This window comes from Anser brachyrhynchus (assembly GCF_964034855.1).
Source record: "Anser brachyrhynchus genome assembly, chromosome: 2".
Lineage (NCBI taxonomy): Eukaryota > Metazoa > Chordata > Aves > Anseriformes > Anatidae > Anser > Anser brachyrhynchus.
The window spans coordinates 69,454,403-69,475,448 of NC_137695.1; the positions used below are offsets into that span (position 1 = coordinate 69,454,403).

General features: G+C 42.2%; 1 protein-coding gene across 1 annotated transcript in view; it reads left to right on the forward strand.

Moving 5' to 3' along the window:
* LOC308189328 (uncharacterized protein) overlaps positions 1-21,046 on the forward strand; it is a 301,527-nt gene that overhangs the window by 143,315 nt on the left and 137,166 nt on the right. The window contains exons 9-10 of the mRNA XM_080579258.1: positions 15,791-15,867; positions 20,909-21,038. Coding sequence (XP_080435384.1) covers positions 15,791-15,867; positions 20,909-21,038 — 207 coding nt within the window. The remainder of the gene's footprint in view (positions 1-15,790; positions 15,868-20,908; positions 21,039-21,046) is intronic.

Below are 21,046 nucleotides of genomic sequence, written 5' to 3' on the forward strand. Positions count from 1 at the left end.
AATGGGTGGCTTTTGTTTAAACATCAACTCAGTGCATGACATCACCATGATTAAAAGTTTTTGAAACAGCTGCAATTTCAGTAGTTAAAAAAAAAAAAAGTTTATGCAAGATTTTACCTCTGGAACTTTAAGCTACAGCTTTATTTCATGTTCTGTTTTGTAAATGTAGAAGCTAATAGTTGAGGTTGGCAAGAAAAAGCATAAGAGGAGATCTGATAGGTTGTTGTAAAGAAAGTATTAGGCAGATATCAACATGCTGTTAACCAGCACATTGAAGAATATTAAATTCTGAATACAGTACTATTTCCTGCGGCCTGCCATGTAGCCTTACAGATTTCAGAAGCCCCAATGACATTTGCTTTTAATAAAGAAAGATAAACTGTATTGAGAGAAAATCATAAATTTGGCCGTGTTACAGTAAAAACTGTGCAGGTACAACCAAAGGAGGCTATGCAGAATGCCACTGAAAACATTCTTTAATGAGATAATCCAGGGATGCATGCTTATGGGAAGGACTTGATTTTACAGAGAAAAGAAATGTGCAGAGGAGAGGCCTGACATAATCCTGGCTTAATGTGTTTGATTAAAGGCAAGATTCTTTCAAAACATGAGAGACTGCTGAGGATGAAGCAAACACTGGTGATTGGGGTGAGTTTGTACTTGATGGGCTTTTGGCAACACAATCTTGCCAATCCTTGATTCAAATGACATGGAAAAGTACCAGATCTAAGATTTCCAGCTGTTTCTGAACTGAGACAATAAAAGCAACTACTCAAGCTTATGAGGGTTCTCAGAAGAAGTTAATAGTGAGGCAATGATAAAGATCAATACTGCCCCAGAAGTCAATAATATCTTTTCTGCTTGACCATCCACTTCCTGCGGCTTGGCCAGTGTTCTTGACTACATATAATTTGTTATCAACTTCTGTCTTTCTCTAAAGGACTCAGCAGCTGCATTTAGCCCCCTGAGCTGGGCATAACACCTTGCAGGACTTGGTCGTTATGACCGTATAGTCAGTTTTGATACAAGACCTCAATGTAAATTAATCAAGAGCCTTTGAAAGTAAAGTGCAAGTTTTGCTCTTAAGTACTATCAATTGAATTATAGTAGTAAGAAATGAGTTATTTGTTGCAGGTGGGTAGTAATAAAATGTTGTCTTTTTTCAAGAGTTTTACATTTTGATTAAACTAATGTTAATGCCTCTGTGCATTAGACCTAGTATTCTTACAGGATCAATATAATCGTTCCTCTGACTCTTTGCCATGTCACAGAGAGATCAGTTTATATGATGGTAGAGTAATCAGTTTTCCTTTGGTTAATAGTGGATAACGTGGGTAAAATTTGGTACTGTGTTAGGCAATAATGAATTTTCCCCCTAACCAGGATTTAATCAGTGGGATCAGACCTCGGTCATATAAAATACAAATGTGCATTTGCTTGCATGTTCTACCCTATTGGAAAACACTGTTATTTACATATAGATGGTACCTGAAGACCTCCTTTCAGCAAAGCTGTAGCTTACTAAGCATTGTACCATCCTGTGTGATCATTCCATGTGAATATGATAATTGCGTGAATAAGTACAATGCAGAATCAGAAGGTAACTTTTGCTCAGATGAAACCTGGCTACTCCTGTTTGACATTTACCAAGATTTTACGTCTGTGATGTTCAAATGAGTCATTTTTGTTTTGTTTTGTTTTGTTTTACTGAGAATTGCAGGTCAAGAATACAAAAGCTTACAGTTTCTCTTACACCCTGCCTTAAAGGTGGGTTACTTTGTTTTCATAAAGCTAGCTATACACTACCCTAATTACTTGAGTGTCAAAGCATCTCCATGGTGTGTTAAAATAATGATTTCTATTCCATTTATGTGAAATAGTAGGAATTTATGGATATCTCCATTTTACTGAGGAAGAGCAAGGATACAGACAGACAAAAATCTACTACACCCATCAGAAGTGCTTAACACCTTATTCTGGAATGTGTTATTAGGACAAGCTCGTCAAATTCATCATAGTCCTGCTAAGTAGACTACTCGAGAACTGCAGAAAAATCACTTCACTGAAATCTAAGCTCGAGGGGAAAAACACAAGGCAAACTTCTCAAAGCCTGGGACATTGGGCTTCTGGCCTTTGGACTTCTGATGTCATAGAATCATAGAATATCCAAGGTCAAAGGCACCATTGGAAGGCACCATCGAGTCCAACTCCTGGGTCTCCGAAGGACACCCCGCCACCCCCCCCCCCCCCCAAATAAAAAAAATAGTTTAAAAAAATCAGATCATGTGTCTGAGAGCGTTGCTTCTTGAAGTCTGGCTGGCTCAGTGCCATGACCATTTCCCTGCAGTCCTGCCTTGTCAGAGTCCATGCTCCTCAGCTGTTGGTCGGCACACATCAGGCAGACTCAAAACCAGACCAGTATGTGTAGCTATGGGGCTTCTCCACTCGTGCAACATGACATTTCCAAATATCTTTATTCTATCAGGCTTGCTCCTGATTCCTCAGCAGGAAGCTTGGGAACCCTCCAGACTTTTAAGGCTCCTTTCCATTGTTTCTGGACTCTCAGATTTACAGGCCTCTTTTGGAGGCAGAGGAGATGGAAAGGGAAGCACAGAAATGAATGTCAACATAAACAGAACTGTGGAAAAGATGTTTTACGTGTTTGTAAAGGATCTATCATTGTGCTGTCAGGAAACCCATTACACTGATATAGCTGATCTTTTTAATTGCAATTCTCTTTTGATTGCTTTGTTCAGGAGTTATGTGGATTTTAACTAAAGTAAATATTTAGATGGCAGTAATGAAAATCGTGAAAATTTTTCTTTTATTTTTCACTGAAAAGGAGTTCACTTATGTTTTACTGTGTTCTTTCATTCTTTAAGATCAGAAGGGCAATTAAACAACTAAAGCAATTCTTGATATTCTATTGAGCTGGAACAATGAATCGTACAGCTACTGTAAATGATACTGCATTTGCTGCTGCTTAAGATAATCTGACTGGTCAGCTCTCTGGCTCATTATCCTAATACAAACTCAAGTAAGGAAGTCTATTTCTATGGTTCAATAAATAGAGGCAATTGGAAAGATTCTTCAAAGAGAATCAGTGATTGCCAAGCCTTGTTGAAGTTTAAGTGCCTTCATCAAATACTGACCACCTGTTAAAAGAAGCAAATCTCATATGAACATTGTAAAGGAAAGAAAGAACACTACTGACATGTAGAGGCATGAATACAGTAAAAACAAATTTTTAGTTGCTTATATATTCTCCATTTTTTTTTTCCAGGGAGGCTTTATTTGTATTTTTAATACATGTGGAGAAAAATGTAGCCCCAGTTGTAGCTAAGTATACTGTTGACTACCTTTTATGACAGCAGACTCTTTAGGAGTGTTAATAGAGTACACAGGTTTTACTGAGTTACAAATAAATTAATTTCTCTAAATATTGTGCCTTTTTTCTTCTGTCATCTTACAGTAGAACTGAATTTGTTGAGAGGAATCTGTGCTGGATGGTACTTTTGAGCTTTGTTTTATGGAATAGAATAATTCAGGTGTAAAAAGACCTCTGGAGGCTTTCTAGACCAACCTCCTGCACAGAACAGGGCTAACACTGAGGTATGTCAGGCTTTTCATGTGTAATCTGAGTTTAAGGGCTTTGGAGTTTTTCACATCAATTTCTTAATTTGAAATATAACCAGATCATCTGTAAGTTGAGGGGCATAGGAATATTGGGAAAGACAATTTAGTTGCATTACATGCATACTAATTTTCTTCACTGTACAAAGGTGGGAAATCATCACTGTTGCTTAACCTGCTGGCAATCTGTTAACATAGTTGGTTTCTCTCACTACTGTAGTAGACCCTTAGACAAGACACAGGTTTCAAGACTAGGTGGTTACATTGAGAACATATACCAAAGTGTATACATTCAATGATGTCTCATCATAGCATGATGCTATGATATCATTGCTCATGTCAGCATTTGGAGAACAAATCAGACAAGGAGAGCTACATTTCAGCTGAAAATGTGAACCGATTGTGCATTTCAGTTAAGGTTGAAGAGAGATGGAGCAGGATGGGAAATTCCAGGAGATCATCTGTCCTCTATAGAGAAAAATTGTTAGATGTGGCAACTTGTCATTTTCACTCTTATATTTAAGTCACTTATATACAGTGAACTGTACCTAAAGCGTTGTATCCCTCATGGTAGTTTTCAAATTCTAATGGTAAACCAGTGAATTTCTATTAATTATAAATGGTTCAAGTGTGTCTGCAGACTTGAAATAGACAATGATGTGAGATCAGATACAAATGGAAGTTACTGTGTAAAGCTAAAGCCAATGCTTTTAGATTACAATTAAGGAGGCAAATTTGCAAGGCAGTGTGATGCCAGTTGAAAAAAGGAATGGGGACTGAGAAAGATGTGGGTTGTAACCACAGACCTAAACATCATTTTTTATGGGTCCGAAACAAGCAGATTATTTACTATGACTCAGTTTTCACTATCTGCAAAACATACCTAAAAATAGATACCTAATTTAGGGAAGAATAAGAGAATTAAGGGAGTAAATTTGCAAGAGGGACTTTGAAAAGTCTATAGAAACAATAAAAATATTCTGTGCTGAAATTAACAAACATTTTTAAATTAAGGAAGAATGGGGGAAAAAACACCCCCACAGAAAAATCTCGGTATTTCTGATCGGTATTTCCTTTCAGTTTCTCTTCAGTTGTCCATGTCATGGTTTGCTGTCAGTATCCAGAAATTAGAAAAGACTGTAAAATCCTGATTTGTTACATAGCTTATGAATATTTTTTCTTTTATATTTTTAATATAGACTATTTATTTTAGATACATGGATTGACATATTTCACTTGGTTTCCACTGGCATTGCTTGTACTATACAAGCTTATACTGGATAGAATATGTTCCCTAATAAGCTGTAATCAGCATCATGTCTTCGTGTTTAGGCTAAGCTTACCTGGATCTTAGTAGCTGGTGATTTCTAGGCTCATCTGAAGAGATCTGAACTTACAGAGTTTTGACAGGCTGGCACATTTATGCTTAAAGTCTCTTCATCAATGGAAACACCATTGCAGCATTGTATATTTTCAGTGCTCTGCTATGGTTGTCAGACACTCTTGATAAATGGCCTTGCATACACTTACAACATGCTGTAGATCTTGATGAGGACATCAAAGCTTTATGACCTTGATGCTGCATCTTCTCAACTGTGAAATGAGAAGCATTTGAAGTAGTACCTAGTGGTCCTGAAGAAAATACAGGTGGCCTCTCTGCATATGGCATGTTAGAAATGAGAAGGGCAAGTCTTCTGTTATGTGTCTGAAGAGGCAAAATCTTTATTTTGCATGAACTGGGTAGCTCTGCAGCAGAGATCCCTTCAGAATTTTCTTGGTGCCTCTTAAGATAAGTGATTCAAGTTTGTTGTGGTTTAATAGAGAGATAGAGAACTGGCCACTTTTCTCGTTCAGCAATATCTAAAGCCAGCTGAATGGCTTTCACTTCTGCAAACTGACTCGATTCACCTTCTCCCTCAGCAGCTTCTGCAACTCGTCGTGTAGGACTCCATACAGCAGCTTTCCATCTCCGATGCTTTCCCACAATACGACAGGACCCGTCAGTGAACAAGACATATTTCTTCTCATTTTCCGGTAGCTTGTTGTACAGTGGGGCTTCTTCAGCACGAACCACCTCCTCCTCTGATGATATCCCAAAGTATTTGCCTTCTGGCCAGTCCATAATCACCTCCAAGATTCCTGGGCGACTGGGGTTTCCTATTCGAGCCCGCTGAGTAATCAGTGCAACCCACTTGCTCCATGTAGCATCAGTTGCATGATGTGTAGAGGGGACCCTTCCTTTGAACATCCAGCCAAGTACCGGCAGTCGGGGTGCCAGGAGGAGCTGCGCTTCAGTACCGACCACTTCCGAAGCAGATCGAACTCCTTCATATGCTGCCAATATCTCCTTTTCAGTTGGAGTATAGCGGGCTTCAGATCCTCTGTATCCCCGACTCCAAAACCCCAGGGGTCGACCTCAAGTTTCCCCAGGTTCTTTCTGCCAGAGGCTCCAGGTGGGACCATTCTCCCCGGCTGCGGTGTAGAGCACATTCTTTACATCTGGTCCTGTTCGGACTGGCCCGAGGGCTACTGCATGAACTATTTCCTGCTTAATTTGTTCAAAGGCTTGTCGTTGCTCAGGGCCCCATTCAAAAGCATTCTTCTTACGGGTTACTTGGTAGAGCGGGTTTACAATCAGACTGTAATTTGGAATATGCATTCTCCAAAACCCCACGACACCTAGGAAAGTTTGTGTTTCTTTTTTGCTAGTTGGTGGAGACATAGCTGTTCTTTTGTTGATCACATCCTTTGGGATTTGACGACGTCCATCTTGCCATTTTATTCCTAAAAACTGGATCTCTCGTGCAGGTCCTTTAACTTTATTCTGTTTTATGGCAAAACCGGCCTTCAGAAGGATTTGGACTATTTTCTTCCCTTTCTCGAAAACTTCTTCTGCAGTGTCACCCCACACAATGATGTCATCAATGTACTGCAGGTGTTCAGGAGCTTCCCCCTGCTCCAGCGCAGACTGGATCAGTCCATGGCAAATGGTAGGGCTGTGTTTCCACCCCTGGGGCAGCCGATTCCAAGTATATTGGACTCTCCTCCAAGTGAAAGCAAACTGTGGCCTGCACTGTGCTGCTAGAGGGATGGAGAAAAATGCATTAGCGATATCAATTGTGGCATACCACTTGGCTGCCTTTGATTCCAGTTCGTACTGGAGTTCTAGCATGTCCGGCACTGCAGCACTCAGTGGTGGCGTGACTTCGTTCAGGCCACGATAGTCCACTGTTAGTCTCCACTCACCATTAGACTTTCGCACTGGCCATATGGGACTATTAAAAGGTGAATGAGTCTTGCTGATCACTCCTTGGCTCTCCAGTTGACGAATTAGCTTATGGATGGGACTCAGGGAGTCTCGGTTGGTGCGATATTGCCGCCGGTGCACAGTTGTGGTAACGATCGGCACTTGCTGTTCTTCAACCCTCAGCAACCCCACAACAGAAGGGTCCTCTGAGAGACCAGGCAAGGTAGACAACTGTTTAATGTCCTCTGTCTCCAAGGCAGCTATGCCAAAAGCCCAGCGGAACCCTTTTGGGTCCTTGAAATATCCTCTTCTAAGATAGTCTATGCCAAGGATGCACGGAGCATCTGGGCCAGTCACAATACGGTGCTTTTGCCACTCATTGCCGGTTAGACTCACTTCAGCCTCCAATACAGTTAACGGCTGGGATCCCCCCGTCACACCATAAATACAGATGGGCTCTGGCCCTTTATAGCTTGATGGCATTAGAGTACATTGTGCACCGGTGTCTACCAAAGCCTTATACTTCTGTGCTTCTGACGTGCCAGGCCATCGAATCCACACAGTCCAATAAACTCGATTGTCCCTTTCCTCCCCCTGGCTGGAGGCAGGGCCCCTCTAGTCCTGGTCAGAATCTTCGTTTCTGTGTCTAAAGGACTGCCTGCTGGAAGTTGGAGCAGCAAACTTTTCAGAGAACCCCTTTTTCCCAATTGTTTTCCTTTGCAATTCACGTACCCGTGCCTCTAGGGTCGCAGTAGATTTTCCATCCCATTTTCTCATGTCCTCTCCATGGTCACGTAGGTAAAACCACAGGGTGGCGCGGTGTGTGTGCCCACCATATTGTCTTCCTTGCATAGATGAACGTTTACCCCTAATAGCTGAGACACTGGTTTGTACAGGTGGGGAGGAAAATAATCTCTCTTCAAGTTGGTGGATCTTTTCAGAAAGTTTCTCCAAAGTATTCTCTTTTAGCTGGTGGACACTGTTTCGTTCAGGTGGAGGGGAAGATAATCTTTCTTCAAGTTGGTGGATCTTTTCAGAAAGTTTCTCCAAAGCATTCTCTTTTAGCTGGTGGACACTGGTTCCTTCAGGTGGAGGGGAAGATAAATTCTCTTTAAGTTGGTGGACCTCTTCAGAGAGTTTCTCCACAGCCGAGACACAGGCCTGTAGGGAAGAGGAGAGATTTCCTTCGTACTGCCGGAGTAATTTAGCCACTTCATTCACTGGGGGATTCTCCTCCGCTTTCCAGGCTATTATTGCCAATGAGCTGGCATATGATGATGGTGCACTCCGTACAAACTTCCGCCACATAGGTGGTGTACACTGGACTGCATCTGGATCTGCGGATGTTTGTGCGTCGTCTAGGTCCTTATAAATTACTTCCCGTACGGCCAATTCCCTCAGGTACTGAATTCCCTTCTCCATGGTGGTCCATTTGCCTGGTAGACATACAAGTTCTTCCTTGAAGGGATACCTTTCCTGCACAGCTGACAGGAGACGCCTCCAGAGGCTGCGAGATCGTGCTCCATCTCCAATTGCTTTGTCAATGCATGCGTCCCTAGCAAGGGATCCCAGCCGCCTGGCTTCCTTGCCCTCTAATTCCACATAATTGGCTCCAGTGTCCCAGCACCGGAGCAGCCAGGTGACAAGCTGCTCACCTATACAGCGACCAAAATCTTTTCGCACATCTCGTAGCTCACGCTGGTATAGAGTCCGGGTAGTTACTGTTGATTTTTCGACATCCCCATCCTCATCTTCAGTCTCCTGCACCTTTGATGGCCCAGCCTCATCTTCACTATGCCCAGACTTAGCAGAAGACTGTTTGCGTTCTAAACGACCTGAGCCTCTATACCATTTCTTCACCTTGTCTACAGGGGCAACTTGCACTGCTACAGCTTGTTTCTCTAACCCAGACACAGGGTCTGCCACAGGGGTTGGAATACCCTCTGCGGGGTCAACTTGCACTGCTACAGCTCGTTTCTCTGACCCAGACACAGGAGTGGGAGCAGCTGCAGGAGCTGGAGCTGCTGCAGGGGCTGGAGTGGCTGTGGGAGCTGGAGCTGGAGCGGCTGCAGGAGCTGGAGCGGCTGCAGGAGCTGGAGCTGGAACGGCTGCAGGAGCTGGAGCTGGAGTGGCTGCAGGAGCTGGAGCGGCTGCAGGAGCTGCAGCTGGAGTGGCTGCAGGAGCTGGAGCTGGAGCGGCTGCAGGAGCTGGAGCGGCTGCAGGAGCTAGGTTGCTAGTAGCATCAATTGCAGCTCGATAGGCACAAGCCAGACCCCAGCACGCTGATTTGTGTCACTTTGGAACTGCCAGAGTCATGACACCTTTTTTTCAAGAATTCTGCCAGCTTTTTAGGATTTTGCAGTTGTTCAGGGGTGAATATCCAAAACACTGGAGGTGACCACTGCTCTAGAAACCTGCCCATATCCTCCCACACTCCCTGCCACTCGCAACTATCCCGCCTCAAGACAGATCTCCGGATGAGATTCCTAAGTAGTTGTTTAACCCTCAACAAAACCTGAAGCGCATTCAGGAGACATAACAACAAGAGCAGGCTGGTCTGAGTATCCCAAGGATATTCAACATCTCGGAGAACCACCGTAACTAGCTCGGGGGATAAGAGGGTGGTGGTGAAGGAGAAAGGGAGAGTGAACAGGTAGGGAAACATGTCTTCCCCTGTCCCCTTCACAGATTGGCTCCCTAACGAAAACAGGCAATAGGTGTAATTGCTAATAGTTTCCGATATATGGTTTCCAAAGTATAGAGTCGACGTCAGTGCTGAGTACAAATACCAGGTTAAAGTCGTGACCAGATATTTCATCATTTCATAAGCCATTGTTACACCGCACAGTACCATAACAATCTTAAACCAGGGCCCGGAAAGGATAAACAGTGCAACAGGGAGCACATACAGAAAGTAATGCACCATAAAACTCAATTTGGAATACAGGTACAGCAGACTGGAGATTAAGGCAATCAACATTGTGACTAGCAACTATTAAGCAGGTCCAATACTTATACCAATTTTAGTTTAACACACTCTGGTCAGATTTGTCGATATCTCAACCCTTCGTGCCCCACGTTGGGCGCCAAAAGGACTGTTGTGGTTTAACCCGGCTGGCAGCTAAACACCACACAGCCGTTCGCTTACCCTCCCCCCTCCCTCTCTGGGATGGGGGAGAGAAACGGGAAAGTGAAGCTGGTGAGTTGAGATAAAGACAGTTTATTAAGACAGGAATATAATAATAACAATAATAATAATAATAGTGATAATGATAATAGTATTAACAATTATAATGTGTAAGAAAACAAGTGATGCACAATGCAATTGCTCACCACCCGCTGACCGATGCCCAGCCTATTCCCGAGCAGCCGGCCCCCCCACCCCGGCCAGCCACCCCTATATATTGTTTAGCATGACGTCAGATGGTATGGAATACCCCTTTGGCCAGTTTGGGTCAGCTGTCCTGGGTCTGTCCACTCCCAGCTCCTGCTGCACCCCCAGCCTGCTCGCTGGCAGGACAGAGCAAGAAGCCGAAAAGTCCTTGGCCTGGTGTAAACACTGCTCTGCAACAATTAAAACATCAGCATGTTATCAGCGCTCTTCTCATCCTAATCCAAAACATAGCACCCTACCAGCTACTGTGAGGGAAAATTAACTCTGTCCTAACTGGAACCAGGACAAAGTTCTTTAAATTGTTTGTATTGTCCTCTTGGATCAAAACCCTGCATGAAAATATCTGAGTTTTTGGAAACTGCAGGTCTTTGTTTAGCACGTTTATTTTACAGCTAAGGTTTAAGTTTCTGTAGCTGTTCAAGATTAGTGTCTTGAATTTAATATATGTTTTATAAAATTGTCCATGTCTCCAGCAAGATACTGCTTTCCAGTGTTGATTGGTAGCTCAGTCTTCAACATAGAAAAGTTGTTAGAGGCAATGTAATACTTTGCAAATTTATCAAAATGATCAGCCTATAATGTTGTCACTAAATGTATCTGTATTACTCTGTGTAATAAGGGTGTAGCATGACTAAAATAAATCTCACTTTGTGTTCTGCAGTATCATTTTTTGAAAGAGCATGAGTTCTTCTATTTCTAGCCATTACAAATGGCTCAGTTGTTTTTTAACTTTATGATCATGAAGAGCAAATTAATTTTCTCTTTGGAAGGAAAGTCATGGCGGGGGAGTTGCTTTTTCTCTCTTCTTTTTAAAAACATGTTTGAGAGTTTATGACATGTTTTTGACAGAGGGCACCATGAATTTTGACACAACTTTAACCCTGGTTTTTAGACATCTCCAGGCCAAGATCAACCAAATTCCAGTAAACAAAGACAAGTAAGAGCAGTACAGCTTTCAAAGCAGGCACTATCCAGCTACTAAACTCTCTTTGCTTTCCATGAATGCCAGTTATCCCACTTACCTCTTAATGCCTAATTTTCTTGTGATCTCTCTGCAGTTAACATGGAGGGGTTGAGATTGTCAAAATCTCACTTTGCTCGAAAGAAAAGTGAACATATCTTGCATTTTTTTTTTCTTGATCTCAAAGGGTACTTTATTTTTTGCTTGTTTTTTTATTTATTTATTTTTTTCTATACAGTGCACTAGACCTTGAAAGTCACTGGGAGTGAACCTCCATGCAGCAGCCATAGTGTGGAGGAGGAGGGCTGGGTGGCAACAGTGGGACTAGAGACATGGGTTTTATTTCTATCCCTGCTGAATCTTTGCTAGGTGAGCTCAGGCAAGTCATTTGCACCTCACTTCTCCCACATGTAAAAACGGGGTGGACAGGATGTTACGACGAAATGATTTGGGATGAGTGGATGGAAATCCTAGGTAAAAGCTTATATTAGGGTGTCTGTTTATGGCTGGAAAGGCAGCCCTTTGTGCATGTTTCCACCTGTACTGTAACGTACTCATAAGTGATTTCTCAAGGTGAAAAAAGAAGGGATGCTGGGATGCATCTGTATGTGTAGTTCCCTACATGTGGAGGGCTACTGGAGTCCCTGCTGGTGGCGTCTCCACACTCCTGCTGCTGTGCCCCTATCTAGTGGGGAGAACCTGCAGGAAGATGGACCCTCACAGCATTACTCACAAGGAGTGTTATTTCATTAGGGCTGAGGCTCAGCTCAACATTTCAAATCACAGTAGGGTGAATAATTTAGTAGAAGTTTGTAATATCAGTACTAGGACTGGCCAAAAAAGGGAAGGGTAAATGTTTTACCACAGGACTTCATTAAATGATAGAAAAGCAATTCCGTTTTTCTTAGAAGCTTTGCTGAATTTTGTGGGCTTTATCCTAAGTGGAAAGGATGTATTTTGTTTACATTTTTCCAAATTGAAAATTGCTAGAGGAATCAAAATCTACCATTTGTGAAGTAGTTTCACAATGAAAATAGTCGGCTCTGATTAATAGCACCGAGTCAGGTTCTTGGTTTTGCCTCTGCTGTAGAAACAGTACTTAGCATTGTGTGTCTGTAGGCTGATCCCAGACTGAAAGACCATGTTCAAATATTGGTCTTGATCATGCACTCTGAAATCAATAGATGGACCATTTGTATAATTACACCTCAAGATAGCTGATGAAGAAACTAAGAAAGACATGTGAAGAAGGGAGCTCCACGGCTAAATCGCTGCCTTGGTATCAGGATGGGAAATAGGACCAAGCAGTGCTGGGACTGAGCCCTTCTGTCTTCAGGCAAAGGCCCTGATTCTCCAGTACACCCCATGTGAGCTCTGATGGGCATCCAGTGGTTCCCAGATTTCAGTCACTTTTTCTGAAGGGGCCGTCTATGTCTATTGAAATGAAGAGAAACCACATTTCATGCCTTCTTTTTGGGAACGCCCATTGTCAACAATGGGTCATTTTTACGGTCTAGACAATGCTGGTGTCATGATGAGAAATGGGTGCTTAGTTATGTGTGCAATGGTACATGCTATTGAGTAAAAGCACTTAGATTTATTCCAGTAAATCTCTGATTCAAGGAATATTGCTGCAATGATTATTCCACATTCAAAAAAAAAAAAAAAAAAAGCTGCATTGGTTTTGAAAACTTACACATCTTTTTCCTTTATTAAATTGCTTCCTGGTAATGGAAATGTCTAGGATTTTTTTTTCTACTGCATCTACTTTCCTTTAGCTTGCACACCCCTGAGGTAATTAGTGTAGGTTAAAATTTACATAACTGACTTTGGGGTTTTGCAAATAAGAAAGATGGAAATTTATTCAAGGTGGTGAATAATTCATTTTAAAGTGAGTTTCCTGCTTTTTTTTTTTTTTTAATCATGTAGAAGATGTATTACAGACTCATAGAGGTTTTCTGAATAGGACCCTAAGCATTGAATTTTTGACATATTTCTTAGTGTACGTTAAGAAATATTAACCATGACTCATTGCACTTTTCCTGTTCAATAAGATTTGAATAAACTTAACAAATTTATTAGATAGATGATTGAGCTTTTAAAAAATTATCATGACACACTGTGACAAATATTTTACTAGGATCCAGTAGAAATAGCTTTAACTCATATTCCCATTGCCACTTCAGAGACTGAGAGATGGAAAACAGTGCAGTTCATACAGAGAATCCCAATTCATATTTTCTTTTGAATATTCATTATTTAATTAAGATTAGAAAGATAAACAAGGGGATTGGATAGTTATGGGAGTCTGGTAATATAATTTATTTATTTATTTATTTATTTTTAAATGTAAGCCTAGACTGGCAATGTCTGAAGGTTGTTGTAATCTTACAGCTACTTGATATTTTAAGTGAAAAAATTATATGTGTTATCTTATTTCTTAACCTAGATGCCCACCTTATAAAAATGTCTATTCCAGGTGTCACTAAGAGCTGGATCCAGGAGATAAATCATGAACTAAGCCTTCCTCTTGCCTTCCTAACTAGCTTTAACTGCCTCAGTCCAAGACTTTAAAGCCTCTTTCCATTTGCTACCAAACTCTGGTCTGCAGCTTTTGTCACTAAACTTTCTTGAGAACATTGAACACTGTTGCTTGGCACAGTGAAATGCCCCAGACATGACAGCCTGGTGCCCATGCCTTTTGGGAGCTATAAATGTTTCTGTTTGGTCCTTGCTGTCGCTGGGATGTCTCTGCTACACTGGCAAGAGCACGTCTCTGTGGGACAGCCAGGGAAGACCAAGCTACACTTTTTCTTGATGTGTTCTTCTGTGGCTGCACCTCCTACCAGACTGTGGGGCTCAGTTGCCCTAACCAGAAAGCTCCCAGCTCTGCTGGAGCAAGAGATGGGGCTGGAGCCAGCTCCCAGCCCTTCCTGGGGAAGTGGTGTAGGTGGTGATTCACCCAGCTGGAGAAAGAAAGTCAGTGACAGCATTTGTGGGGGTGGGAGAAAACATGGGTCCCTGTTCTGGAGACTCCTAGTGAACTTAAGCCAAAAGCAGTCCAGGAGCATGAGGGTTTAGGTCCCACTAAGAGAGAAGCAATGGTGGAGGGAGCATTGCCCATGATTCAACTGCCATGTGTAGAGCTGGAAGGTCTCAATGTGAGCCAATTTGGTCATGTCACCTTTGCAACCCAGGTATGTGCAATGCCTTACAGGAGCCTGCAGGATTTATTTTATCCATCTGAGGTTCTCTGCTGAGACAATTGGCAAGTCATACTGTGTTTTAAAGCAAATAAGTTGCCTCTGCTTTACTTTTAAATAATTTATACAAGTTATGTTAAAAGCTACACACAGAGATATTTGTAATATGTTTTTTGTAGTCTGCTTTCATACTCTGATAATATTCATTTTGGAAATATACAGGATTCTTTGCAAATAATTTTCCCAATGCCTTATTTTTCAAGAGAGATTCCTACCCTTCATTGAAAACAGACAGATTCTTGTCCAAAACTTTTGCATTCTTTCTTTCAAAATATTTTTGGCTTTAAGGCTTGACAACAGTAGATAATTTTACACTGTTTAGACTATAGTATAGGAGTTACAGTAGGAAGCCTTCTTTTATGCAGGTAGTGTTTTATGCACATTTTACGCTTGAACCAGGGACATCTGTAGAAGGTCTGGGCATGAGAAATGTCCTTGAATAATCAGTGAGATCTCTGAACTCTGCAGATCAGGGAGAAGAACATTATCTTCCAAAGTTTAACACCTTCAGCAGCATTGTTGTTTTCACATTTTGCACTCACAGCATAGTCCAAAAAGCTGTGGATGCTGGTTTCTTTGTGGAATGAAATTTCTAGCTTGCTGTGTAAGAGCAAAATAATTTCAGACCCTCTAGCCTCATGCTGGAGTGCTGCAGAACTGATGAGGGAGAGGATGGCCCTCCTACATGTTGCAACATCCATAAATACCTGTCCCTCTTACCAAACATTTTAAAAACACCTGTGGTTATACAGGGCCTCAAGTTCTGGAGCAAATTTAAAACAGGGCAAGTTTGGGGCTCTCCAGTAGTCTGTGACTAACTGTTTTGTATGTTACATCCTGATGTGCATGCGCAAACAAGTTTATGTGTACATAGAGTATGTATACATACATATGACTGTGTTAGGTGTTATGAAAAATAAAGATTGTGTGGCACTATCATGTGCAAATGAACATAGTACAGATGAAGTTTTTCAAGAAAGATTAGGACACAGTTTCCCTTGGAAATAATAGAGTAAACATATGGAAATATATATGGGAAAAAAATGGAGAAAGTAATGGAACAAAGTCATGGTAGCTAAAACTTCTAGCTGCTTCTGAAAACGTTCAACCTGAAGATTTACTGCAAAGCTTTGGAAAATTGCATATTTACAGCTTGTATTTTCATGTTTTTCTGTACATTTGGAAACAAACTGTTTTTCCTCCCCTCCCCTCCCCTCCCCTCCCCTCCCCTCCCCTCCCCTCCCCTCCCCTCCCCTCCCCTCCCCTCCCCTCCCCTCCCCTCCGGCATATAGGTCTCAAAGTACCACAAGGAAGTCTCTCACCAGAACAAACAAAAGTTGGGAGCCAGGATTAACGAGCTCTTTCAAAGGTATGTCAGATAAGACTACTTTGTACTTCCAACTAATGTGCTTTCCCTCCAAAGGCCTTTCAGTGCTTTACAGATATTAATGAAATGAACTTCTCCCAGACAAAGGACCTCAGACCTAGAAAAATTAAGCCTGTGCTTCTGAAAGAGGCCTCTGTTTTTTGGTTACCTCCATTTTCAGATACCCAGCCTGGGCTGCAATTTTTAAGTACTATATACACTGTGCTTCAGAAGGTGACCAAATGGCTTCTCCTAGTGTCCTTCATCCCTGCCTCTGAGTTACCCTAAGAGAGTAAAGGAAATATGAATTGTCCCCACGTGCCCAAAGATGAGCCAGCACAGAAGAAGACTGGCCTGGCTGAACAGAGAGATGTGGCTCGAGCTTAGGAGAAAAAAGAGGGTTTATAATCTTTGGAGAAGAGGGCGGGCCACTCAGGAGGACTATAACGATGTTGCGAGGCTGTGCAGGGACAAAATTAGAAAGGCCAAAGCTCATCTGGAGCTCAATCTGGCTACTGCCGTTAAAGATAACAAAAAATGTTTTTACAAATACATCAACACAAAAAGGAGGACTAAGGAGAATCTCCATCCTTTACTGGATGCGGGGGGAAACTTAGTGACGAGAGATGAGGAAAAGGCTGAGGTGCTTAATGCCTTCTTTGCCTCAGTCTTTAGCGGCAAAACCAGTTGTTCTCTAGATACCCGGTACCCTGAGTTGGTGGAAGGGGATGGGGAGCAGGATGTGGCCCTCACTATCCACGAGGAAATGGTTGGCGACCTGCTACAGCACTTGGATGTACGCAAGTCGATGGGGCCGGATGGGATCCACCCGAGGGTACTGAGAGAACTGGCGGAGGAGCTGGCCAAGCAGCTTTCCATCAATTATTGGCAGTCCTGGCTATCGGGGAGGTCCCAGTCGACTGGCGGCTAGCAAACGTGACGCCCATCTACAAGAAGGGCCGGAGGGTAGACCCGGGGAACTATAGGCCTGTTAGTTTGACCTCAGTGCCAGGGAAGCTCGTGGAGCAGATTATCTTGAGTGCCATCACGCGGCACTTACAGGGCAACCAGGCGATCAGGCCTAGTCAGCATGGGTTTATGAAAGGCAGGTCCTGCTTGACGAACCTGATCTCCTTCTATGACAAAGTGACACACTTAGTGGATGAGGAAAAGGCTGTGGATGTGGTCTACCTTGATTTCAGTAAGGCTTTTGATGCCGTTTCCCACAACATTCTCCTCGAGAAACTGCCTGCTCTTGGCTTGCACTGGCGTATGCTTCGTTGGGTTAAAAACTGGCTGGATAGCCGGGCCCAAAGAGTTGTGGTGAATGGAGTCAAATCCAGTTGGAGGCCGATCACTAGTGGAGTCCCCCAGGGCTCAGTACTGGGGCCAGTCCTCTTTAATATCTTTATCGATGATCTAGATGAGGGGATCGAGTGCACCCTCAGTAAGTTTGCAGATGACACCAAGTTAGGTGCATGTGTCGATCTGCTTGAGGGTAGGAAGGCTCTGCAGGAGGATCTGGATAGGCTGGAACGATGGGCTGAAGCCAACTGTATGAAGCTCAACAAGGCCAAGTGCCGGGTCCTGCACCTGGGGCACAACAACCCCAAGCAACGCTACAGGCTGGGAGATGAGTGGTTGGAAAGCTGCCTGGCAGAGAAGGACCTGGGAGTATTGGTTGATAGTCGGCTGAATATGAGCCATCAGTGTGCTCAGGTGGCCGAGAAGGCCAACAGCATCCTGGCTTGTATAAGAAGCAGTGTGGCCAGCAGGACTAGGGAAGTGATTGTCCCCCTGTACTCGGCTCTGGTGAGGCCACACCTCGAGTACTGTGTTCAGTTTTGGGCCCCTCGCTACAAGAAGGACATTGAGGTGCTCGAGAGAGTCCAGAGAAGGGCAACGAAGCTGGTGAGGGGTCTGGAGAACAAGTTTTACGAGGAGTGGCTGAGGGAGCTGGGATTGTTCAGTCTGGAGAAAAGGAGGCTCAGGGGTGACCTTATCGCTCTCTATAGGTACCTTAAAGGAGGCTGTAGTGAGATGGGGATTGGTCTATTCTCCCACGTGCCTGGTGACAGGACGAGGGGGAATGGGCTAAAGTTGTGCCAGGGGAGGTTTAGGTTGGATATTAGGAAGAACTTCTTTACTGAAAGGGTTGTTAGGCATTGGAATGGACTGCCCAGGGAAGTGGTTGAGTCACCATCCCTGGAGGTCTTTAAGAGACGTTTAGCTGTTGAGCTTAGTGATATGGTTTAGCGAAGGACTTGTTAGTGTTAGGTCAGAGGTTGGACTAGGTGATCTTGGAGGGCTCTTCCAACCTAGATGATTCTGTGTGATTCTGTGAGTCTGTGATTCTGTGATCTGGAGCAATATTTTCATGATCAAGCTATACATGACGTTCAGATAAAGACATGTATCAAAATACCTGTAAAGAAGTGAATAGAGGAAATAAATAATTCTCATGGATACAGCTGAGGAAGCTCTGTTCTACTGTGACAATTGATGAGCATGCTGGTGAGCACAAAAGATGCCTAATTTTACTGATTAAATTATTCTCTTGAATCTAATACCCAACAAAATGGGAGAAAAGAGGAAAATGTTGCAACCCGAAAAGAGATCAACTGTGGTTATTTAAATGTTTGATGTTCAGTAATGAAAACTGTTTACCTTCATAATTGTGTATTAGCAGCTAATAAAAGCAATAGATACAGTAGTTTAAAAGTAATAAAATCAACAACAAAGTGTATTTAATTTTAAATTGAATTGCAAGCAAATGGGTGTCCTAATGAACCCCTGTGTCAATGCAGCTCTAACCAAATTAAGTGAAATAATTTCATCATGAGAAACTAAATAAGTACAAAGTTCCAAACAGACCATTCTTGTTGAGGAGTAAAGTTAACTTCTCAGATATTTCAGCTCTAGGAGCTAGCTAGTGACTTTCAAGGTGCATCTTCTACTCCCTCCATTTAGGGAAATTGGACCCAAGTTTACCTGAATGCAGCTCAAAAATAAAACTTTTGAGGTTGGTTGACCATGCATTTCTTGTGTTCAGTCCTTAACACCGCAGATTCTTGTCATTAGTTTTGGTCAGTTGTGGCCTGGGCAAAATTCCCAGTTATGTCATTGGCGCTAATGTCTATGCAGACCTTCCAGCTAATTCAGCTGTTGCCTGTGCATTTACATGATTCAATTTTACTGGTAGAATAATCTGCAAAACAATTGACCTATGTGCCAGTGACAATTTTGCTGATGCATATCTCTATATATGTTCCTAAAATAATCTTAAAAAAAAAAAAAAAGGGATAAGCAAGGTCTGAGTAGAAACTGGTTTACAGCAATGTGTCAAGAATTTGGAGACAGGACTACCTGTTTCAGAAGAGGGGAATTTGAACTATGTGCTATCTAGCTAGCACATGTGCACAAGACTGGGATGTTTAGCATGATTGTAGAGTCTCTGCAAATAGTTTTGTTGATAAAGAACAGTGTTAATTTTACTTCTCACATTATCATCTAGCATGGAAAGGAGGGAACAAGAATGAAGATATTGGAATTGAATTTTCCGAGAGCTAATAAGAAAATATTGAAGGAATGCTCCAAAAGGCAGTCTGGGGATTTTTTATTGTATTTATTTATTTATTTTTAATGAGCAACAACAGATTTTAGCTTTTTCTTTTGGTGGTGACTAAAAACTTAGTTGATACTTTGACAGCATAAAAGGACTTGTCTCTTTGGTCATTTATGTTGTATGTGTCCAAGTTAATTCTGAACTGCAGTTGTACCTGATGCAATTATTTCTTCCTAGCTTTGCAAGAATACTCTCAGCACATTGTAGGCAGCTCCTATGGCTGGCTCTGGCTCACAAATGATATGCTCAGCCTCCAGATCCAGAGAGCTGTTGTCCAGCCAACACTCCTCCTTTCTCCATGCTCTGCTGCCTGCCCTGCTCCCCCTGCAATTGTGTCTGGAGCACCACGAGCACTGGTGTGGCTAACAGACTCTCCCCAGCCTTTTAAAATGGATTGTGCAAGAAAGAGCTGAAGTGTTTTGAAACCAGCAGAAGATATGCAGAGGTGTTTTTTTGTTGTTGTTTTTTTTTTTTTCTTTTTCTTTTTCTTAAGACCATTCCTGTTTAGATACAGGTGCAGAGGAGTAGGGACAGAGGAATTGTTTGTAGTTCTGTGTCTGTTGAGAGATTGGATAGGATTGCCAAAGCATGCAGCTTTGTAGGGATTATTGTAAAAGACTTAGTTCTCCATTTGCTTCTCCTGTGCACTAAAAATTGAGATTTTCCCATAGGTTACAATGTATTTTGTGCATCTTGTGCATTAAGTAAGGTAGTGTTGGGGTATCCTGTAAAAATCTATACTTACACCATTTCCCGGAATTCTGTTTTGGTCTGGGGACCTCACTTAAACAAAAATTCCTTGTGGTGATATAATTACCCCAAAGCTACTTCAACAAAAATTTAACATATAAATGCCAAGGAAAGTTTAATGATTGACATACAGCTGAAAAGCTGTGTGTTTGCATGTATGTAATGATATATACATATACAATTTATCTCTATAATACTACTTTAAATTAGATTTATAAAAAATACAAGATTTATATCTAAAGCTATAAGATTGTTTTGAAAAAAATCTTAAGACTGATAAAAGCAACTCAATCCCTAAGGAACTGATGATTCCCAAAAACATGTTTCAAAGCTGTCAATTGGTCCTAAAAGTGTCAACAGAGGCAATGACTTCCTACTTTAATTTTGTTAATCTTGAATCTGAGCCCAAAAGTTCCTTTATGTCACGTGGCACAGACTGACAAATAAAGGTTGTATTACTGGAGCTGTGACTGTATTTTTTCTATGTTACTTTTTGAAGCCTATCCTTTTCTCTGCATTGCACACTATTGTTTCCCTAGGTGCTCTGCAGGGTTTGATGATATATTCCAGGAAAACGTCAAACTGTGATGTAGTTCCAATGGCAAGTGTTTCTCATGTCTGCATTGTAGTTAATTTCTTTGCAGTTCTTCTTCCCTCTTACCTTTGTAGCCACTGCAGAGCGGGAAGTCAGCCGTTGACAGCAAAGGTGAATGGATGTGAAGAAGAAATTGTAGCCAGCTTTGGTAACCTTGCAGGCATGAAAACTGGATTAAATGGAGCAGCAAGACTTTGTGGGAAGGTAAGGTT